Source organism: Calidris pugnax, unplaced genomic scaffold, assembly GCF_001431845.1.
Source record: "Calidris pugnax isolate Ruff unplaced genomic scaffold, ASM143184v1 scaffold156, whole genome shotgun sequence".
Lineage (NCBI taxonomy): Eukaryota > Metazoa > Chordata > Aves > Charadriiformes > Scolopacidae > Calidris > Calidris pugnax.
In genome coordinates this window covers 1459944-1479789 of record NW_015090889.1, presented here as the reverse complement: position 1 = coordinate 1479789, position 19846 = coordinate 1459944, and the positions used below count along the sequence as shown (strand labels likewise).

The 19846-nt window shown below is 37.5% G+C and overlaps 1 protein-coding gene across 4 annotated transcripts in view; it reads right to left on the bottom strand.

Moving 5' to 3' along the window:
• LOC106891209 (chromosome unknown open reading frame, human C5orf42) overlaps positions 1 to 19846 on the bottom strand; it is a 67748-nt gene extending 47902 nt beyond the window's left edge. For 3 of the 4 annotated variants that reach the window (XM_014947591.1, XM_014947592.1, XM_014947593.1), the window contains exons 1-16: positions 19685 to 19846; positions 19398 to 19542; positions 18381 to 18516; positions 18068 to 18187; positions 17264 to 17487; positions 16802 to 16908; positions 13860 to 14016; positions 13007 to 13110; positions 12667 to 12849; positions 10928 to 11177; positions 9701 to 9853; positions 8268 to 9028; positions 5462 to 5646; positions 3889 to 3969; positions 2849 to 3013; positions 1919 to 2092 (exon numbers count right to left, since the gene is read on the bottom strand). In XM_014947591.1, coding sequence (XP_014803077.1) covers positions 1919 to 2092; positions 2849 to 3013; positions 3889 to 3969; positions 5462 to 5646; positions 8268 to 9028; positions 9701 to 9853; positions 10928 to 11177; positions 12667 to 12849; positions 13007 to 13110; positions 13860 to 14016; positions 16802 to 16908; positions 17264 to 17487; positions 18068 to 18187; positions 18381 to 18516; positions 19398 to 19478 — 2881 coding nt within the window. In that variant the 5' untranslated portion in view covers positions 19479 to 19542; positions 19685 to 19846. Of the gene's footprint in view, positions 1 to 1918; positions 2093 to 2848; positions 3014 to 3888; positions 3970 to 5461; positions 5647 to 8267; positions 9029 to 9700; positions 9854 to 10927; positions 11178 to 12461; positions 12518 to 12666; positions 12850 to 13006; positions 13111 to 13859; positions 14017 to 16801; positions 16909 to 17263; positions 17488 to 18067; positions 18188 to 18380; positions 18517 to 19397; positions 19543 to 19684 lie in introns of those variants that run through there. The other variant, XM_014947594.1, reaches the window with a different exon arrangement.

Sequence of the window (19846 nt, the reverse complement as noted above, 5' to 3'; positions counted from 1 at the left end):
TTTTTTTTTTTTTTTTTGTGGTTGGACTCGATGATCTCTGAGGTCCCTTCCAACCACTACAATTCTGTGATTCTGTGATTCTGTGAAATATCTGGCATTATAATATGAACTTACTAGTAGAGTACTTACAATACTGCCAAATAACTCTTTGTTCCTGTGGACATTAAATCACTGAAAAATTAACTCTGAAACCAAAGATTTCCTAACAATGAAAATCTTTAAACAGAATCTCTTGCAGAAAAATGATAAATCATTCACAGTGATAAACACTATTTCTACTGAATGCATTTCTGCTGAAATACAGAATCTAAACTAACAAGTACTATTTGGGTTCAACAACAAACCACTTAACATTCCCACTTGTTCTGATGACATGGTGTCTGAAGCGTTTTGGCTCCCAAGTGTTCAACTGTCAAATAAGCAAAAAATGCTTTCCTCTGGCTTTTCAGTTTGGATCACATCATATGGTGTGATCACCCCACTTGGAATACTGTGTACAGCTTTGGAGTCCTCAACACAGAAAGGACACGGACCGGCTGGAACAGGTGCAGTGGAGGGGCCACGAAGATGATCAGAAGGATGGAGCACCTCTCCTGTGAAGACAGGCTGAGGGAGCTGGGGTTGTTCAGCCTGGAGAAGAGAAGGCTCCGGGGAGACCTTATAGCGGCCTTTCAATATCTGAAGGGGGCCCACAGAAGAGCTGGGGAGGGACTCTTTGCCAGGAAGGGTAATGATAGGACAAGGGGAAACGGTTTTAAATTGGAAGAAAAAAGATTCAGATTAGATCTCAGGAAGAAATTTTTTACTATGAGGGTGGTGAGACACTGGAACAGGTTGCCCAGGGAAGTTGTGGATGCCCCATCCCTGGAAGTGTTCAAGGCCGGGCTGGATGTGGCCTTGAGCAACCTGCTCTAGTGGGAGGTGTCCCTGCCCATGGCAGGGGGGTTGGAACTCAATGATCTTTGAGGTCCCTTCCAACCCTAACCATTCTATGATTCTATATCAGATTCAATTCAACTATTTGTTAAGCACTGCTTTTGTCTCACTTTTTGGAGGATCGAAGGCAGTCAGAGACGCATCTTTAAGAAAAAGTAGTGCAAGAAGCATGAAATTCTAATATTGCCTAATTTAGGTGCAAAAAACACAGCATCCTTTTATCTGAATATCAGATTTTGATCATGAACCTCAACGCAGGGGAAAAAATTAAAAAAAAAAAGGGGGGTGGGGGGGAAATCAATGTATTGAGAGGCAGTCCCAAAGGCTGGATGTTCTTCAAGAAGGAAATCTAAATGGCACAGAAGCAGGCTGTCCCTATGTGCCAAAAGACAAGCCAGTGGGAAGAAGCCTGCATGAACAGAGAGATCTGGCTAGAACTCAGGAAAAAAACAAACAATCTTCTCCCCCGGCAGCTGGTCACAAGTTGTGTTTCCCAGGGCTCAGCACTGGGGCCTGTTCTCTTTAATATCTTTATCAATGGTCTGGATGGGGGGCTTGAGTGCAGCCTCAGTATGTTTGCGGGTGACACTAAGTCGGGCAGGAGTGTTGATCTGCCAGAGGGTAGGATGGCTCTACAGGGCGACCTGGACAGGCTGGATTCGTGGACCAAGGCCAATGGTGTATGAAGTTCACTGAGGCCGAGTGCCGGGTTCTGCACTTGGGTCACAACATCCCCACACAGCGCTACAGACCTGGGGAAGAGTGGCTAGAAAGCTGCCTGGTAGAAAAGGAGGTGAATCCCACTGAAAGACACAGCCCTCCCTCAACAAAAATATCTGAAAAAAACAAGTTATTTAATATTTACAATCAATGGTGCTAAACTATGTGTCACCATGTTGGTGCATTACAGGCAGCATTGATATACACGTGAAAAATGGTAAGAGTTAAGCACAGCAAATTAAACTGTTTTTAAAGAAAATACCTTGTTTGATGTGAAGTGGATGCAGGATGTCAACATTGTGCGGGGGAAAGATATAGAGCAGCTGATTTGTGAAATAAGCGGCCATGAATCGTGCCATGGAACGAATCACAGCCATAGCAGTTTCAGTATGAATATCTGTTACCATCCATAGTTCATGCTGAAAATACTTGGTATCTAAAAAATACAGGTATTAAATTAAAAAAAATAGGATGACAATTTAAAACAATTTGAATTCTAAAATTGTTTAATCACAGCTTATGTAACATTTTTAAGAAACAAACGAACTATGGTATTACTCTATTTCTTTACAAGCTTTCAGGACTTACAGAGCTTAATCTTTTACATTAATTGCACATTATATCAATATTGAAAGACTTTTATGTTAGATTTCCAATGACTAGAGATGCATCTCCAGTATCTAAATTTAGATGAGCACTGAGTCAAAAAAATTGTTTAAATTTGGAAATTTAGATTTACTACTCTGACTTAATAGAAAAAAGTTATTGGCATCTCCAAAAAAGAAATCCCACTGTCAGTTTAGGACTGGTAACCAATCTAAACCCCACTATTTTATTTTTTTGTATCATAAAAAAATGTTAAATCAATATAAAATGAAATCACATCATTTCCCCCTTATTTTTCTTATCCAAAGTCTCTCCTTGAGTGATTTGAATTTAAGAATGTTTAAGAGCCTATGCTTTCACTATTAATAATAAAATGAAAATTATCCAAACGCTTACTCCAACAAGTGCAGCTGAAAGAAAATCTGAGGATCAGAAAGAGATCTTTAAAGTCACTGAAAACAGAATTCAGCCCAGTGTGAAGAGAAATGCATGCTCTCAAGTGTGTGGATAATGGCACAGAAATTAGATACTAGGTTATTCAAACTTTCATCATACCTTATGACGCTTTTATGCAATATAAACATACCAGAAAATGTTTCCATCTGACTCGTTGAGAGCTGCGATCGCCTTAGAATCTCTCCTACCAGATGATCACAGAGTCCCTGAGCCTCACTCAAGTTATATTGATACAAGTGGCAAAATAATATTGCAAGATAGTATCTAATCTGAAGAAAACGTGTTCTTTTTCCTCCTGCATTAAAAGAGAAAAAAAGGACAGATGTCCAGTTGGAAAAGAAACAAACACAAAACCAGACACAGTAGGGTTGGAAGTACTAATTCCTCCCTCTCCAGAAACATACCTATGTAAAGATGTTCTCTGAGAATGAGTAGAACTCAAGAGGATCTATTTTAGAAAATCAGATCATTCTACAGCCTTTCAGTTACTAGCAAGTTAATGCTCATCCATAACAGTTTTACTTCTAGAGATCTGAAAGTTTTAAAAACAATATAGTGTGTAACTTAAGACATGTACAAAGACAGAAGAGCTTTGGTAGCATAGCCTTCAAAGAAGGGAGGCCTAAGCCATGAAGAAACTGCTTAGACATCCACCAAGCTTCCAATATCCTGTCAATTCTTTCTGTGTGAGCTATTCCTCATCATAGTAACTAGCAAAAATTTTCTCTCATGATGCCTGGGAAGAGCCTCTGGAATGTCTGTTTCATATCAACTCCTAAACAAACTCCTGCCATAAATTATTTTGTTTTGTTACTCCCCAAACACTAAGTCTTCTCATTTTACAAAAGAATCCTTTATACTAAAGGAAGGGATTTTTGTTCATCTGTTTTTCATTGTCTCTTTCTTGCCCAGAAATATACCCAGAGTTTTTCAGCACCAAGTACTTAATAATCACAAGAAAACACTGATATTAAAATTGAAATCCATGCAATTTTCTCAAGGAGCAGACTTAAATTTTGACAGGTCTCTATTCAAATCCCAGCTTAATTTCAAATATGCACCCTTTATGTGTCTAGCCCCCTTTTTTTTTGAAGGGCAGAGACACAAATAACTACATAAAGTGATTATACATCCTACCCCTATACCCCAAAAAAGATTTTAATCCCTTACCTTTTGCCTTGATTTCACAAAGGGATCTCTTCCAAATGTCCACAGATTCTCCATATGAGCCTAAAAGGAACTTCTCCTCACCTATCAAAGTCACATACGTAACAAATTAAAAGCTCTATATAGTTAGTTTTATATGTGCAAACACACATGCACTTACTTCAGTATTACAGAGTTATCAAAAACATAATAAAATTTGCAAGTCTCCAGCAAATTTCTATTCTCAGAGCTAAATCTAAGTTTTCAGCATCTGATGATTTTGAATAACCCTCCTTGCATTTTTTTAAAATGATAAATCAAAAAAAGTCAATCCAGGTTATAATTACTCCTACATGCTTTATAGTAATAAGATTTTTTTTCAGATCACACAAGTTTATAAATGTTAACTATATTGTCAGAAACTTCAATATTCAAACCCCACAGTAGTTTTATTAATGGTGAAAAGCATTGTCTCTTATCTGTTTTCATATTTCCTATGATGTGGAAGACATTTTTTCATTGAAAAAAGTAGTTTTAAATTACTTAGAAAGTTGAACAAATATGTTCTTTTTCAGTGTAAAGGCACTTTCAAACAAAAGGTTTATGGACTGTTATACGTTCCATCTCTAAATGTGACCTCTTCACCTCTATTCCTATTCCAATTTTTAATCCATTGATCAATTCTCAAATACTTTGACAGAAAGGTAACTGCCAAAGAGCAGAGCTCCTGGGCAAAGGAGAAGGAGGGAAATAACAAACAGTGCTACCACAGAACTAAAAAAAAGGACAAATCTGCCATTCTGCCCTGCTTAGCAGCAGCTAGCCAGTTCAGGCATTGCCTGGTCCATCAGCATATATATTAGACTAGCTCATCTATAAACTGCCATGTCTATTCGGCAAACTGAATGTAAATAAAGGACATAAGAAAGGGGTGAAAAGGAAGGGTAAGTTGTATGTATTGTTAGGATGAGTGAAAGAGACATGAAGGAGCTAATGTGTTGTATAAAGTACATAGAAGTGGGAAGCTGGGCTTATTAGTGTGGGACAGGAAACGAAAATAGAACATAGGACAGTAATGTGTAGGAAATTAAGCTACAGCATGTACTGTTTGCAAAATAAATGTGCTAGCTTAAGTCTATTACATTAGATTATACTAAATTAGATGCTTAGTTGAGGCTACCTATATTCACGACATGCTCATGTCCTCAGTGATCGCATGGAATGAACAGGATTTCTACATAGAAATCCAGCAAAAGACACATTGTGATGCCCACCTATTTCATAGGAAATAACACAGTACAAATGAGATAAGAATTAAGATCCTGCATGCAGATTCCCTAAGATATGATGCAAAGCAAACTGGTCAATATAGTCTTTTCATTTAGCTCAACAAGCTCTAAAGATTATAGTACAATCTACAGGAATACTGGGACACGAAGTATTTAAGAGAGAGTTCTAATCAGAATTTTAGGACAAGTCCTACTATTAACTTTTCTTAAATCTGGTGGTTGGTTATGGACTGTCATTAACTTGAACCTAATTTTTCTAGTATTCACTTAACCATGTAACTATCTAACATTCTTTCCAAAATACTAACCAGACACAGAATTAATCTTCAAGTGTTGTTCTAAGGTCACTCCTGATGACTGGAGGGTCGCTTGTATGTGACTTAAAAGTGATGAGACAACAGACTCTTCTTCTGCATTCTTGTTCACTTTTTTGTTCAGTTGCATCTGATACCAAACCACTTTCTTATACAATAATTGCCACAGTACCATCAACCTGTAGATCAAGAAGTATAATACTATGAAAATCATCCAAAATAAACAGTTACTTACATCTATTTCTGATGTCTATGTTTCACATTATGTATCTGAAAACTAAATTGTATTTTGTTAACAACTACTTTCTTGACTTCAATGAGAGGAAAAAAATAAAACATTTTCTGCCTTGGTTTTTGCTTTTTGACCAACAAACACGGCTGCATTTATTCAAGTTTGGAAGAATCAATCTACTTCAAGCACCCAAATGCACCCAAAATGAATCCCTTTCTATCTAAAGAATGCTGAAATGAAATAACCTAAGATAAACCTCAAAACATGTATCAGTGTCTTTATAAACAAGATCGATACAATGAAAGTGTCACATAGAAAAGCAAAGCCAGGGAAACAAAAGACTGCAGAGTATGGGTTAAGGCCTGGCAAGTCTCTGCTGCCCAGCACAGCATTATTAGATGTACCAGCTCACATATGTAATAAGCCTGGTGATACATTGCCAGGGACTTGAAAAAGCTCGCACAGAACTGCAACACATCTCCATCTTCTCCTCTAGCACTATTGCTTTCATTATTAATACATAGTCAGTCATATGTACAGTGCTCAGTAGCTGGAGCACAATCAGAGAAAACAGAAACTTGCTTATCAAATTCGCAACGAACACAGTACTACATTTTAAGCTTACTAAAGAAACACACTACTGTCGTAAGATTAGATTTGTGAGTTACAACGCTCCTTAGGTTCTAAATCTCTGGAAAGGAACAGCTTGCTCATGTAATTAACACATTTGATTCATCTGAGTTCTGCAGTAGAGAAATACTCCAGTAATAATAATATACTTTCCCAATAGTTGGATAGCACACTCAGTTTAAGCTTCTTTCAAGTTTGTATTTTCAAAGAACAAAGAGCTCTGATACTTCCATAAGGTTCCACACACTGGGGGTTTTCTTATTGCTCTGGGACACCATATCCATAATCAATCGCAAACTTTGCTGACTAAATTGACGTTGTAAAAGACTTGCATGTGAGCAGCCTCATGGCTTTGCAGCATTTGGAACTTCCGTACGGGAAAGAGTGGACTGGGCAAGAGGCACAAAAAGCTTCTTAAGTTGCAACACCTGGATTGATTTGGCACTACCAGATACAGTGTGAGCTGTTAACCCACCAATTATCTCTGAACTGACTGGCAGTAATCAGCTTAGGCACCATAACTAAAGAATATTCAACTACAGGTCTGAGCCTTAATAAGCATGCTTTAACAGATTATCATGGTTTTCCATACAGTATGACACAGAAAAGAAACAAAAGGATATTGTAATTAGTATAACACGGAAAAGTAAAATTGTTGTTCCAAAATACAGAATTACAGAATTACGTAGGTTAAAGACCTTTAAGATCAAGTCCAATGGTTAACCTAGCACTGCCAAAACCACCACTAAAGCATGTCCCTCAGCATCATGTCTACCCATCTTTTAAATACCTCCAGGGACGTGACTCCATCACTTCCCTGGAGAGCCTGTTCCAATGCTTGACAACCCTTTTGGTGAAGTAATTTTTTTGTAATACCCAATCTAAACCTCCCCTGGCACAACTTGAGGCTGTTTCCTCTTGTCGTATCACTTGGCAGAAAAGACCAACCCCAACCCTGCTACAACCTCCTTTCAGGCAGTTGTAGAGAACAATAAGGTCTCCCCTCAGCCTCCTCTTCTCCAGACTAAACAACCCCAGCTCCCTCAGCCGCTCCTCATCAGACTTGTGCTCTAGAGCCCTCACCAGCTTCACCGCTCTCCTCTGGACAGGCTCCAAAACCCCAGTGCCTTTCTTATAGTGAGGGGCCAAAAACTGAACACAAGTATTCAACAGGAGGCATCAGCACTGTACCACTACTGAGTACAGGGGTATGATCACTTCCCTCGTCCTGCTGGCCACACTATTTCTGACACAAGCCAGGATTCTGTTAGCCTTCTTGGCCACCTGGGCTTTTGACCAACAGCCCCAGGTCCTTTTTCTACCAGGCAACTTTCTAGCCACTCTTCCCCAGGCCTGTAGCGCTGTGTGGGCATGTTGTGACCCAAGTGCAGAACCCGGCACTCGGCCTCGGTGAACTTCATACACCATTCCACGAATCCAGCCTGTCCAGGTCGCCCTGTAGAGCCATCCTACCCTCTGGCAGATCAACACTCCTGCCCGACTTAGTGTCACCTGCAAACATACTGAGGCTGCACTCAAGCCCCCCATCCAGACCATTGATAAAGATATTAAAGAGAACAGGCCCCAGTGCTGAGCCCTGGGAAACACAACTTGTGACCAGCTGCCAACTGGATTTAACTCCATTCACCACCACTCTTTGGGCCTGGCCATCCAGCCGAATTTTTACTTGGAGAAGAGTACACCTGTCCAAGCCTTGGGCAGCCAGCTTCTGAAGGAAAATGCTGTGGGAAACAGTATCAAAGGCTTTACTGAAATGCAGGCAGACTACATCTACAGCCTCTCCCTCATCCACTGAGCAAGTCAACATGTCATAGAAGGAGATCTGGTTAGACCTGCCTTTCATAAACCTATGCTGACTGGGCCTGATCACGTGGTTTTCCTGTCTATTTCTTTTCCCCATGCAAAGATTATCCATACCTTTTTTCTGTTTTTGCATCATGCTTTACTGCTTGAGGAGGCTCTTGAAGCAGAGAGTTCAGTGAGCTGAATTGCTGAGTAGTACTCTCATCAAGAACTAGGAAAATGGGCACCGTCAGAGAGTCAAGTTCCACAAGGCTATTACCATGAGGAGATGCAAAAAATTTCTCATACTCTAGTATGCATATGCTACTTAGAACGTGAGAAACCATTTTCAATAGACAGAAGCATGCCAAAAGGTTTTTTGAGAACAACTGATCTTGTTGCTCTCTAAGCATCAGTTTTAAAGTTTGTAATGTCAGCTTTGCCACATGCCCAGTCAGACCGGCTCTTGAATGCCAGCACAAGGCAGTTAAACAGTGCTGCAAGTATTCTAGCACACAATGCATCCAGTGAATATTCTTCGCAGACTTGTTTAAAGATGCATCCTGGTTTAGAAAAGAACATTTCACAAACTGAAGAATGTTGAAAAAATGGATAATGCAGTTCACTGTGTAATTCAGCAACATATCTTTCTCTTCCATGTTTTTTGAAATCCCTATCTGCCATGCAGCAAGGAGGTTTTTCTGAATGGAATATAGTTCCACTGATATTTTATCTTTCTCTTCAGTATTGTCTTCTGCATGGATAGTATCAGACATTGACGCAAATTCTAAGTGGCCTTGATCAGCTTTACCAACAAATGAATGGATTCTTTGGCTATAGGAGCGGGATGGGCTATTGCAAAACTGCTTTTCGTCATCCGATTCTTCTTCATAATCCTAAACCAGACCAAAAAAAAAAAATCAATAGTTGAATTCAAGTCTATTGGGAGAGAGCATAGTATGCAAGCAATCACCATTTAATCAGTCTCACAATTGAAATCTTTATGCTTAATTAACCTGCTGAATTGCAAGTTTAATCCTCAGCAATTTCATATAGATCTCCGACTAAATGCGGATATTTGAAATAGTTAGCAGACGGAAATGAAATTATCTAACAATAAAAAAAAAACATAGAACATTTGAAACACAGCAGTAGACTTTATACCAAAAAGTGAAACCTCGTCCTTTACTAAGCACAGAGTACAAGGAAGAGCTTTTGCCAAATACCTGTAGGATATAAGAGCCATTCAATAAAAGTTCAAAAACTTCAAAGAACAAATCAAAACCCAAAAGCATGAAACAGAGTTGGGAAAGGCTGCACAGCAACTTTGATCACAGAAAGAAGTAAGATGTTTGAAAATAAAAATCAAGTATCAGTTGAGAAAAGTAACAATATGCTGTGAACCTATAAAGACAATGAGAATTTAACCAATATTGACTTACTTTAAATATAGGTAGTAAGAGCAAATATACCTATATTGTTTGAAGAAAGTTATTGTTTACATTTAGAATACCTTAAAGTTAAATCACTTGCATAATTATAAGTAGAAAAAAAAAGCTATTAAGTACCAGTAAATCCATGGTTTTCTCACTCATTTCTGTTGTGTCCTCTTCCAGGAATTTTGGAATAGTAGAAAAGACAGAACTTTGGTTTTGAGCATGTTTTAAAAGACTAGCTTTTAAAGACAACAGTGACCGCAGACACAGAGGTCTCACTTTAGTCTAAAGAAATAACAGTGACACAAAACATAATATCAAAATATCAGATTAAAAAAAATATCATAATACCAAAACATAAACCAAAATCTTTCCAAACACAACAAAGAAATCAGTCCCTTCTGTAAAAGCTTCAGTTTAAAAGTCCCAGACAGAAAAAGAGAACAGGTCAGCGGGCATATTTTGCACAGAAACAAACTGTCACTTGACCATGCTTCAGGAATGCAGTATTTCCTCAGCACCATAAAATTTAATTGCTTCATACTAAAAGAATCTATTTTCTTGATTCCTGAAGTGATGCTACAAGTTTGCCAGTTTGTAGGGCCTTCTTGCACTCTTACTAGTTATGTATCTGTTTAAATCCTCAAATCCTTGCCCACTTTTCTAGCTTATGCATGAACACCATCACAGCTCACTTCTTCAAAAACCCAAAATACAAACTCAATTGGAAGACAAGTCATGTATCATCATCAAATGCTGAAATTCTAAACAATATCTCTTATATCTTACACAGTTGGCAACAGTTGCAGGACCTCTTCCTTCAAAGTCTTCCCTTCTCCCAGACTTAGCTCAATTTAGAAAAACAAAAATGCTTTAAGCAAGCTTTAATTGACAACCTCGATTGAGAACCTAGCGGCCACAGGCACACAGCCCCACTGGGATTGTTGCCAACTGATCTAAAACAGCAGTAAACTAAGATGGAGAACTTTACAGAATTCTTTTTGCATTGTTCTGAAAGGATGAGTTGGTCAGAGTAGCATAATACCTCTCAATGCTCTGAATCAACTCTGTAAATATAGAAATCCCAGTTCAAGAAAGAATATATAGTGACAGTTAAGACTGTTGTCTTTACTACACTTTACTGAAACGTCACCCAGACATCAAAGAAATAAAATTTTAGAGAAAACTATGTATTCATTGCTTTTTAGATTAACACTTATTTCAAAACAACTTTAAAATTGAGAGGGATTTATAGAAATATCACAGTCAACACAATCGAGGTACTCAGTTTAAAAATTACACACTTTTACACATATAAAGTTTTTCACTTAAAGCCTACAAAAAAATTCATAACCCTACCTTGGAGTTCAGCAAATTCTGACAGATATTTTCAAGTCGTTGGGTTGAATCAAGCAAAAGGGATCTTATAAATCCTGATGGTGAAAGGTTGCTAGGACATCTAAGCACTGTTATCATGTATCCATCAGAGACGATGAGGTAGGGTAATCTTGAATGTGAAGCAACAGAGAATCTCTGTCTCGTAACATCACTTTCAGAAGCTGAAGACCCAAGAGACTGACTAGAGTCTTGACAAAAAGAGTACTGCTGTCTAAAATAAAGATACATATGATAGTTGCTTCTTATTTTTTTATGTAATAAGCACAAAAAGAAAAGAAATAACTTATGAACATTTAACACCACTCGTACTACTGTCCCAATGTCTATTCAGAATTATAAGGAAGTGTCCCTCTTGATAACTTTATGCTTGCAAGACGTCAGTACTTTGCTGCAGTTGCAACTTCTTTAAAGAAAAACAAAAAAGCTTTCAGTATTCTCTTATTATTTCATTAATAAGTACTACATGCATTTTTTTCACAATTTGACTTTAAATTCCATGTTTTTACCTAAAATTTTAAATTATTTAATATGAACATATAAAAATAATTTTCTATAAATGTATTTATATATTTAATTTTAAATATGACACTTTCCTATCTTATCTTCTCTCTTACTGTTTACAATGAATGTTTGAAGATGAAATTCTAAGTAGTTTCTAATAAATTAATGTATGAAAAAATAAAAAATCCCTCAACATCTTAGTCTTACTACTTCAGAATCATTCATTGAACAGAAAATTTTACGTGAACACGGAAGTCTTCTCCTACAATTGAGGCCTGAGAAACTCTTTTCTTGTCAAATCACACACTGAGTTCCAGAAAGCTGTGTTGCACATGTATTCTAATACTTTGAAATACTGTGTAAAATTACTGGGTTTTTTATTTCTTAATAGTCCAAAAGTTAGTAGATTATCTGAAAACAAAGTAGCTGCATACATTCAATAAATAACCATGATTAAGGTATTTTAATATATTTCGGTATCTGGTTTTTCAGCCAGTATAAGAAGGCAATACAAAGCTTTGAATGTTTTCATGAAGTGTCACATTTACACACTGACTTTAATGACTCAGAATTAATGCAATTTTAAAAAAAAAATATTAAAGTTTAAATTCTGTTTCCTCTAGTTACTCAGAGTGACACTTTTTATAACTTTAAATTTATGCTAAACAGTGTTATCAAAGATCCTTCTATTCCTTCATGCACCCAGCAACATTATTCAAAATTTCAATCTGGAGTACCCTCAAAAAACATTTTAAAAGCTAACTAGTTTTTGTCCACACAAATATGTTATTTACAAGATTTGATATTGAAACATGATGTGAAGTTCTATAGGTAAAATTAAATAGTGAGCAGAGAGGTACCACTGGATTAAAATAAAACTGCACTTTTAGTACTTCTGTAAGTTTAACGTCTTTTTACATCACAAAAACACGGTATTTTTAATTACTACTAAATTCAAACACTTAAAAAACCCAAATCACTTTTGTATACTTACATTTTCATAATGCCAATTTTCATCACGACAAACCCATAATAAGAAATAGAAGAGAACTACGAATGAGAAACAGATATTGAGAAGACACATGAAAAGCAAAGGAGTGAATTTGAAAGATGAAGTTTAAGTAAAATTGTAAAAAAATACATTAGAAAGCAAGATATAATCATATGAAAAAGACATAAATATTTTTAAACCCTTTTACCTGTATGTTATTAGTGGATGAAATGGAATAAACTCTGCTGGTCCAAATTCTACAGAGCAGCCAGAAGTAATCAAAGTCAGCAATTCACCCATACACGTCAATAAAATCAAAGATCCACGTTTTAACATGCAAGCCAAGAAAAGGCTATCAGGAGTCCAACTCATATCACCAACCCAGTAAGATCTAAGTTGGGCAGGAAAAAAAATTTTCTCTTGTCAAATTTCTGTATCAGAAGGTTAGGAGAGTAAAAAAAGTAGTTAAGAAAACAACTACCCCTTCCCCCACCTAACACAAGCCCAAAAAATCCACAACAGCAGTAGAAACAACATAAATTACTGACCTGATAAACTTGGATGGGACTGTACTATTCTTGCTACTACAACCTTTAAGGCTACCAGAAACAGTTACAAAATTCAAAGTGTTTAAAAACAAAATCTGAGTTGCCTAGAAAGAAAAAGTAAATAAAACATAAATGTTTGTATCAAAATGTCATTACTGTAAAAAACAATCTCTATTAGGAAGTTATGCATTACATTTGATATACTGGAAACATTATTCTATGTGAAAGAAATGACATTGTACTTCAATATTTATTACTATTTATTAATTTCTATACCTATATATACATTTGAAAAATAATTAAAATTACTATATACATAACTTTTTCTCAAACCCTCAAAATTATATTATATTATATTATATTATATTATATTATATTCCTCTTCTCCAGCATTGTGGGTGAATTGCAAGTGGAGCTTTGAAGGACTGCATCATCCCATCCCGGTACAAGAAATAAATTGGTCCCTGTCAACTAAAATCTACATTAAGATTTGGCCTCTGAGATGTTAGAAGGAATAACATTATGAAGTGGGAACTTAACCTCCACATATTAGCCTGACTGAGAATCATCCAGAATCTTTGCAGAAAAAATGCAGTAACTGAAATGAATTTATTATTGTATTTCTTGGAGATTACAAGTGACAGAGGAGCTTACATGGATTTCTTAACTGAATAGTGGCATTCAAAAAGTTACAAGTTGTGGCAGAATTTTTTAGCCATGGATATCAATGTGAATATTCACGCATCAATAAGAATGTTGAAAGTCACTCATAACGATGTGTTATTCAAGGCCCGTTACTACTTCATTCAAACTGAAATACTAGCTTAAATGGTGTACTGTCTATCATTCATACCTTAGGATCAGTTTGATTAACAGCAACTGCAAGCAGAAGTCCATCCCTTGCAAATGCACATAGCAAAGCTCCTCCTGACTTTATAGGCACACACTGAGGAATCAAATTAACAAGAGAACAAGTCTGCTGTACCCAGTGGATCTGGTATGGCAAAGAACTGAACACCAAAAGAAAAGAAAAAAAAAAAAAAAAAGACAACAAACCCAAGAGATTAGTCAGTTAAACTGAATGGCATGATTCATGTGTATTAGAAAACCATCCTAAAAACACATAAACCATGAACAATAAAAACGTAGAATCTATTTTTCTTCAAAAATCTTACAAATGAAAATTATTTTGCATTTACATGAGTTTGAAAATTATGTCAGAGCACTGAAAATTAGTTTTATGGGGCAAGAATTTGGACTATAGTGTAGAACTTGCAAATAAATATAGATTCATGCCATATAATTAAGGCACTTGCATTCTAGCCAGGAGTGGCATCTTAAGACAGTATAATGTGATCCAACCCAGCAGTACTCAGAATTCAAAAATGAAAATCAATAATATGCTTCTTTGAACAAAGAAGTTGTGGATGCCCCATCACTGGAAGCAGTGAAAGTCAGATTGGATTGGTCTTCCACCAGCAAGATCTAGTGAAAGTTGTTCCTATCCATGGCAAGGGGGGTTGGACCAACCAATCTTTTAAGGTTTCTTCCAACCCAAACTATTCTATGATCCTAAAAAGATTCAAAACATGGTAGAAAACACAAGAAAGATTCCATTTGGAAGCAAGCCACCTAACAGACAAAAACCAAAGCATTAACATGAAAAAAATTAATTAAACAATATTAAGCAATGAAACTGAGTGATAGCTGGCATAAAGAAATTATGAGTAACATGGCTGAGAAGTGTGGTTACAATTTCAGGTTTCAAGTACTACAATATATATGTATCTATATGCAGTTCTACACTGTGAATGTTACACTCCATTTCATTTTTTGTATTACCACAAAGGCATTACCATGCTACTGACAAACTGCATGAAGAGTGATACCGCTTACCCGGGCAAGGCAGAAATCATTACAAAGTTAGTATCAAAAGAGCATCATTTAACAAAGCAGTTGTACCCCATCAAGCATAGGGCAAAATTTTAGCAAGTTATTCAAGCTATACCTGCAAAGGATATATCCATTTTAACTCACACATCTTACTTAGGAAGATGAATGGACTACACATGTATTCAGGATTATTTTTAAGTCATTGCATCAGTAAAACTACTACAGTGCACAGTCCCAGCCCAGATAAAGAAACGAAATACAGCATACATACATAAAGGCTGTTATATTAACCATATTTAAATGCTTGTCCTGATATCGATCACATATATGTGTACGTTGTCCACATATGCATATATAATGTGGCATGCTATAATGTCAGTCTGACCTCAGTGCCTGGGAAGGCCATGGAACAGACCATCCTGAGTGCCATTATGCAGCCCATGAAGGACGCTCAGGTGATCAGGCCCAGCCAGCACAGGTTCATGAGGGGTAGGTCCTGCTTGACAAACCTGATCTCCTTCATTGACAAAGTGACCTGCTTGCTGGATGAAGGAAAGGCTGTGGATGTTGTTTACCTGGACTTTAGCAAGGCCTTTGATACAGTCTCCCACAGTATCCTCCTGGAGAAACTGGCTGCCCATGGCCTAGATGGGAATACTCTGCACTGGGTTAAAAACTGGCTGGAGGGCCGGGCCCAGAGAGTGGTGGGGAATGGAGTCAAATCCAGGTGGCGGCCGGTCACGAGTGATGTCCCACAGGGCTCAGTACTGGGACCCATTCCCTTTAACACCTTTATCAATTATCTGATGAGGGGATCGAGTGCACCCTCTGTCAGTTTGCAGATGACACCAAGCTGGGTGGCAGTGTTGACCTGCTGGAGGGTAGAGAGGCTCTGCAGAGGGATCTGGACAGGCTGGATCGACAGGCTGAGACCAACAGGATGAGTTTCAATAAGGCCAAGTGCCAGGTCCTGCACTTGGGTCACACCAACCCCATGCAGTGCTACAGGCTGGGGGCAGAGTGGCTGGAGAGCTGCCGGGCAGAAAAGGACCTGGGGGTGTTGGTCGACTGTCAGCTGAACATGATCGAGCAGCGTGCCCAGGCGGCCAAGAAGGCCAATGGTGTCCTGGCCTGTATCAGGAACAGCGTGGTGAGTAGGAACCAAGAGGTGACCACCCCCCCGCACTCGGCACTGGTGAGGCCCCACCTCGAGTATTGTGTCCAGTTTTGGGCCCCTTACCACAAAAAAGACACTGAGGTCCTGGAGCGGGTCCAGAGAAGGGCAACGAAGCTGGTGAGGGGTCTGGAGAGTAAGTCTTATGAGGAGAGGCTGAGGGAGCTGGGGTTGTTCAGCCTGGAGAAGAGGAGGCTGAGGGGAGACCTTATCGCACTCTGTAACTACCTGAAGGTGGGGTGTAGAGAGGTGGGGGTCTGTCTTGTCTCCCAAGTCACAGGAGACAGAACAAGGGGAAACGGCCTCAATGCGCCAGGGAAGGTTTAGATTGGATATTAGCAAACACTTCTTCACGGAAAGGGTTATCCAGCATTGGAATGGGCTGCCCAGGGAAGTGGTTGAGGCACCATCCATGGAGGTGTTCAAAAGACGGGTTGACATGGTCCTCAGGAATATGGTTTAGTGATTTTTATTGCTTATTTCTTATTTATTTTTTTGTCAGAGTTAGGCTGATGGTTGGACTAGATGATCTTTAAGGTCCCTTCTAACCTAGATGATTCTATGATTCTATGAATGCACATATGCAAATATAAGTAGGTGTTTGTAACCATAGGCTAATTGGACATCAGTATAAGCATGTTCAATTGCAGCCCTGAATCCCAGCTCTAAAGTACTTAATAAAAATATTCCTCTTAAGCTAATGTGACTTCTAATATCTTTAAACTTACCTAACATATTTAAAGCTATTTTCATGCCATCGAAGAATCAAAAATGTGAGCACCAAACATTCTCCAGAGTAAAACACAAAAGAGCACAAACAGCAATCACCCAGTATCTGTGGAAAAAAACACAAACAACAATCACAAGCTAAAACACAACAAACCCAAAAACCTGGTTACTCACAATTTTTTCTTTAAATATTTAGACCAATAGCTATTACAATTCAGACTAAATAACATAATGTTGTCATTCAGAAACATAAACGCTGACAAGAATACTACCAGGCCAGATAGACTTTGATCTGATCCAGTATGGCTGTTATTATGTTGTGATTAAATCTAACATGAATTGAACAATTAAGCCTGAACACAACACCAAAGCAGCAGGCATCACTCTCAAAAGTCACTGTAGCTTCTGTGGCTCTAATTTACTTAAGTGATTAAGTGATTGTTTTAAGACTAATTTTTTACCTCATTTTGTATAAAAGCAGCATGCACTCCAATTTCTTTTTCTTCAGTAGAAGGCAACATGACCGATTCACCAGGCAAAATTTGTGTCCAACGCCCAGAATTTTTGTAAGAGGATGTATTTTCATGTTCTGTGCTCTCCCACAAAAAGACACATGCTGTAGGAGTAGTTAACAGTGCCTTTCTGCCATCTCCAGACACATACAAGTACAATCTCATTAAACACTCTGGGGAAAAACAACAAACACAACAATGTGCTAGACTAGTTTCTGCTCCTCTGTTAGATATTTTTTAAAGAAAGGAAGAAAAAGGAAATTTCTTGGGTTTTTTTCCTTTATCACAGGATATCCAAGCTCCACCTTAAATATCTTTCATTCCCAGCTTCATCACTGACAGTAGACCTTGGGCAGCAATAATGTCCGGTGGGAGGCCCTTTTTAATGCATTTTGTGAATTATTGTTCCCACAAGACTCAACCACTAGAACTGTTTGCTGAGATCATCTTTTCTGAAATCCATCTTTCATGAAAACCATTCATAAATGCGTATGTGATCTGCTATCCATTACCTTCAGCTCCAAAATGTGCTACTGATCTTCCCTGAAATGCCAGAATTGCCTGTACAATACTTCACATTAGAACCCGGTATCAGTGAGATTATTCTATACACAACAATGTGTGATATGGAAGTTTTCAAATATGTGCCTGTGTGTGAGAATACAGCTTTTACTTGTGCAATAACACTTAACAAAAGAAAAATCACTTTTGCGCTATTCCATTTTTCAAAAGACTAATAGAAAAAAAACCCACCTTGTGCTGCTGCAACTACTTTCCTAGACTCTTCAATTGCTGGAACAATTTTCAAGCAGTCCTGATCTTTATTCCAAAGAAACAGCTCGCCTGTTGTGAGTATTCCTGCCAACCAAGCACCTGTGTTCACCAGGGGAGAGATGTTTCAAAGGGTATTATTGTGAAGTGCTTAAACTTTCTTCCCTACCATCCTTGCCACAGTTCTAAAGCTGACAGTGAACCAGCAGATCCTTTAGATATTATACCTTTCTAAACTGTTACAACTACTAATAAAATAACATGAGTTTATAACACATAAAATATTATACTTAACCATTTCTTGATGTTGATAAAACAACCACATTTTTCAACAATGACTGCAGCCGAGGGATTTTCTTCTTTGTCTTCCCCGATGTCAGATTAATTTCATTTATATGTTTATCATCTAGAAGAAAAACAGCCTCTTTTTCCTGTTGAAAGAAAAAAGAGCATTTAATTTTTAAAAATATTGTTTCCTACATAAGCCTGCAAAATAATGCACAGATTAAGAAATATTAGGGAAATATAATTAAAAAAAAAAGAAAAGAAAATATGTTACAGCTGCAATTACCATATTAACCTCATTCTTTGGCAGATTTGCTTTATAGGACAACATTATATATCAACCTACAGTCATAATGAAATTGGTACACAAGTTTCAAACTATCAAACTAATTTAACAATCATTATTAAAAAAGTTCTTTAAGGTACCTCAACTGAACTACCTGCCAACAAATGACAACACAACAACAAATTAGACACTGGTTATTTCGTATTGCAGTGCTTAAATCAGTGAGATTTTTGCCAGTGAGTTCAACAGAAGAGGGAACTGGCCTCAAATGGTTACCTACTTAAACGCAAAACACATATTAGAAAAGAAGGAAAAAAAAATGTAGTCTCATTTTATTAAAAAAGCTTAAGAAAGCATGTCTTTCAAAATACACAGGATGGAATAGGAAAAAGTTTTATTCACAATTTCCAACAGTATACTGTAAAAAAGGTTACGAAAAACTAGAACCATCAAAACAACAATCTCATATGAGAGACAGGTCTTTCAAGAAAAAAAGAAATCAAAAAAACCCCACCTCCCTGTTATTTATCAGAAAAAATTTGCAAATTCAGCCACAAGTCAGTAAGACAGAAACCCAAGTCATTTATTTCAAGAACACTTATGTGGGGTACATTCAAATCACTCCCTGAGGCTTTTTTTTTTTTTTTACACCCGCCCCCCAAATGGAATTACAAAGTATTATAAAATTACAAAACTTACTCCTTGCAGAATTTTATCTAAATAAAAGTTCCTTGCACTTACCTGTCCAATCCATGAGATGCGAGGCCATGGTTTCCTTTGCTTGATAGAAGTAGAGATGAGAACATCTAGTTTAATCTCCATTCTTATTAAACCTCTATGTAACCATTATAAAAAAAAAAAAGCAAACCGTAGCTTTTTCACGTATCTATAGAGAATTTGAAGAAAGGAGAAAAAAAAAAAGACAAGAAGTTACTATGATCTGGGGGGTGGGAGCAGAAGATGAGAATCAAGATACAAGCTCTTAACTACAGCAGCATCTGCTAAACGCAAACGGAACTGATGCTTACCTGTATTTCCAAACCAAAACGGCTATTTTCATTACCACAGGCTATCTGCAGGTTAGCCGGGCAGATTACACGCTTGTTCCAGAAGGAGCTGAGAAAAAGGAGCCACAAAGGACAGGCACTTTGCTGAAAAGCTCTCACAGGAGCGCAGAAAGCAATTAAAAA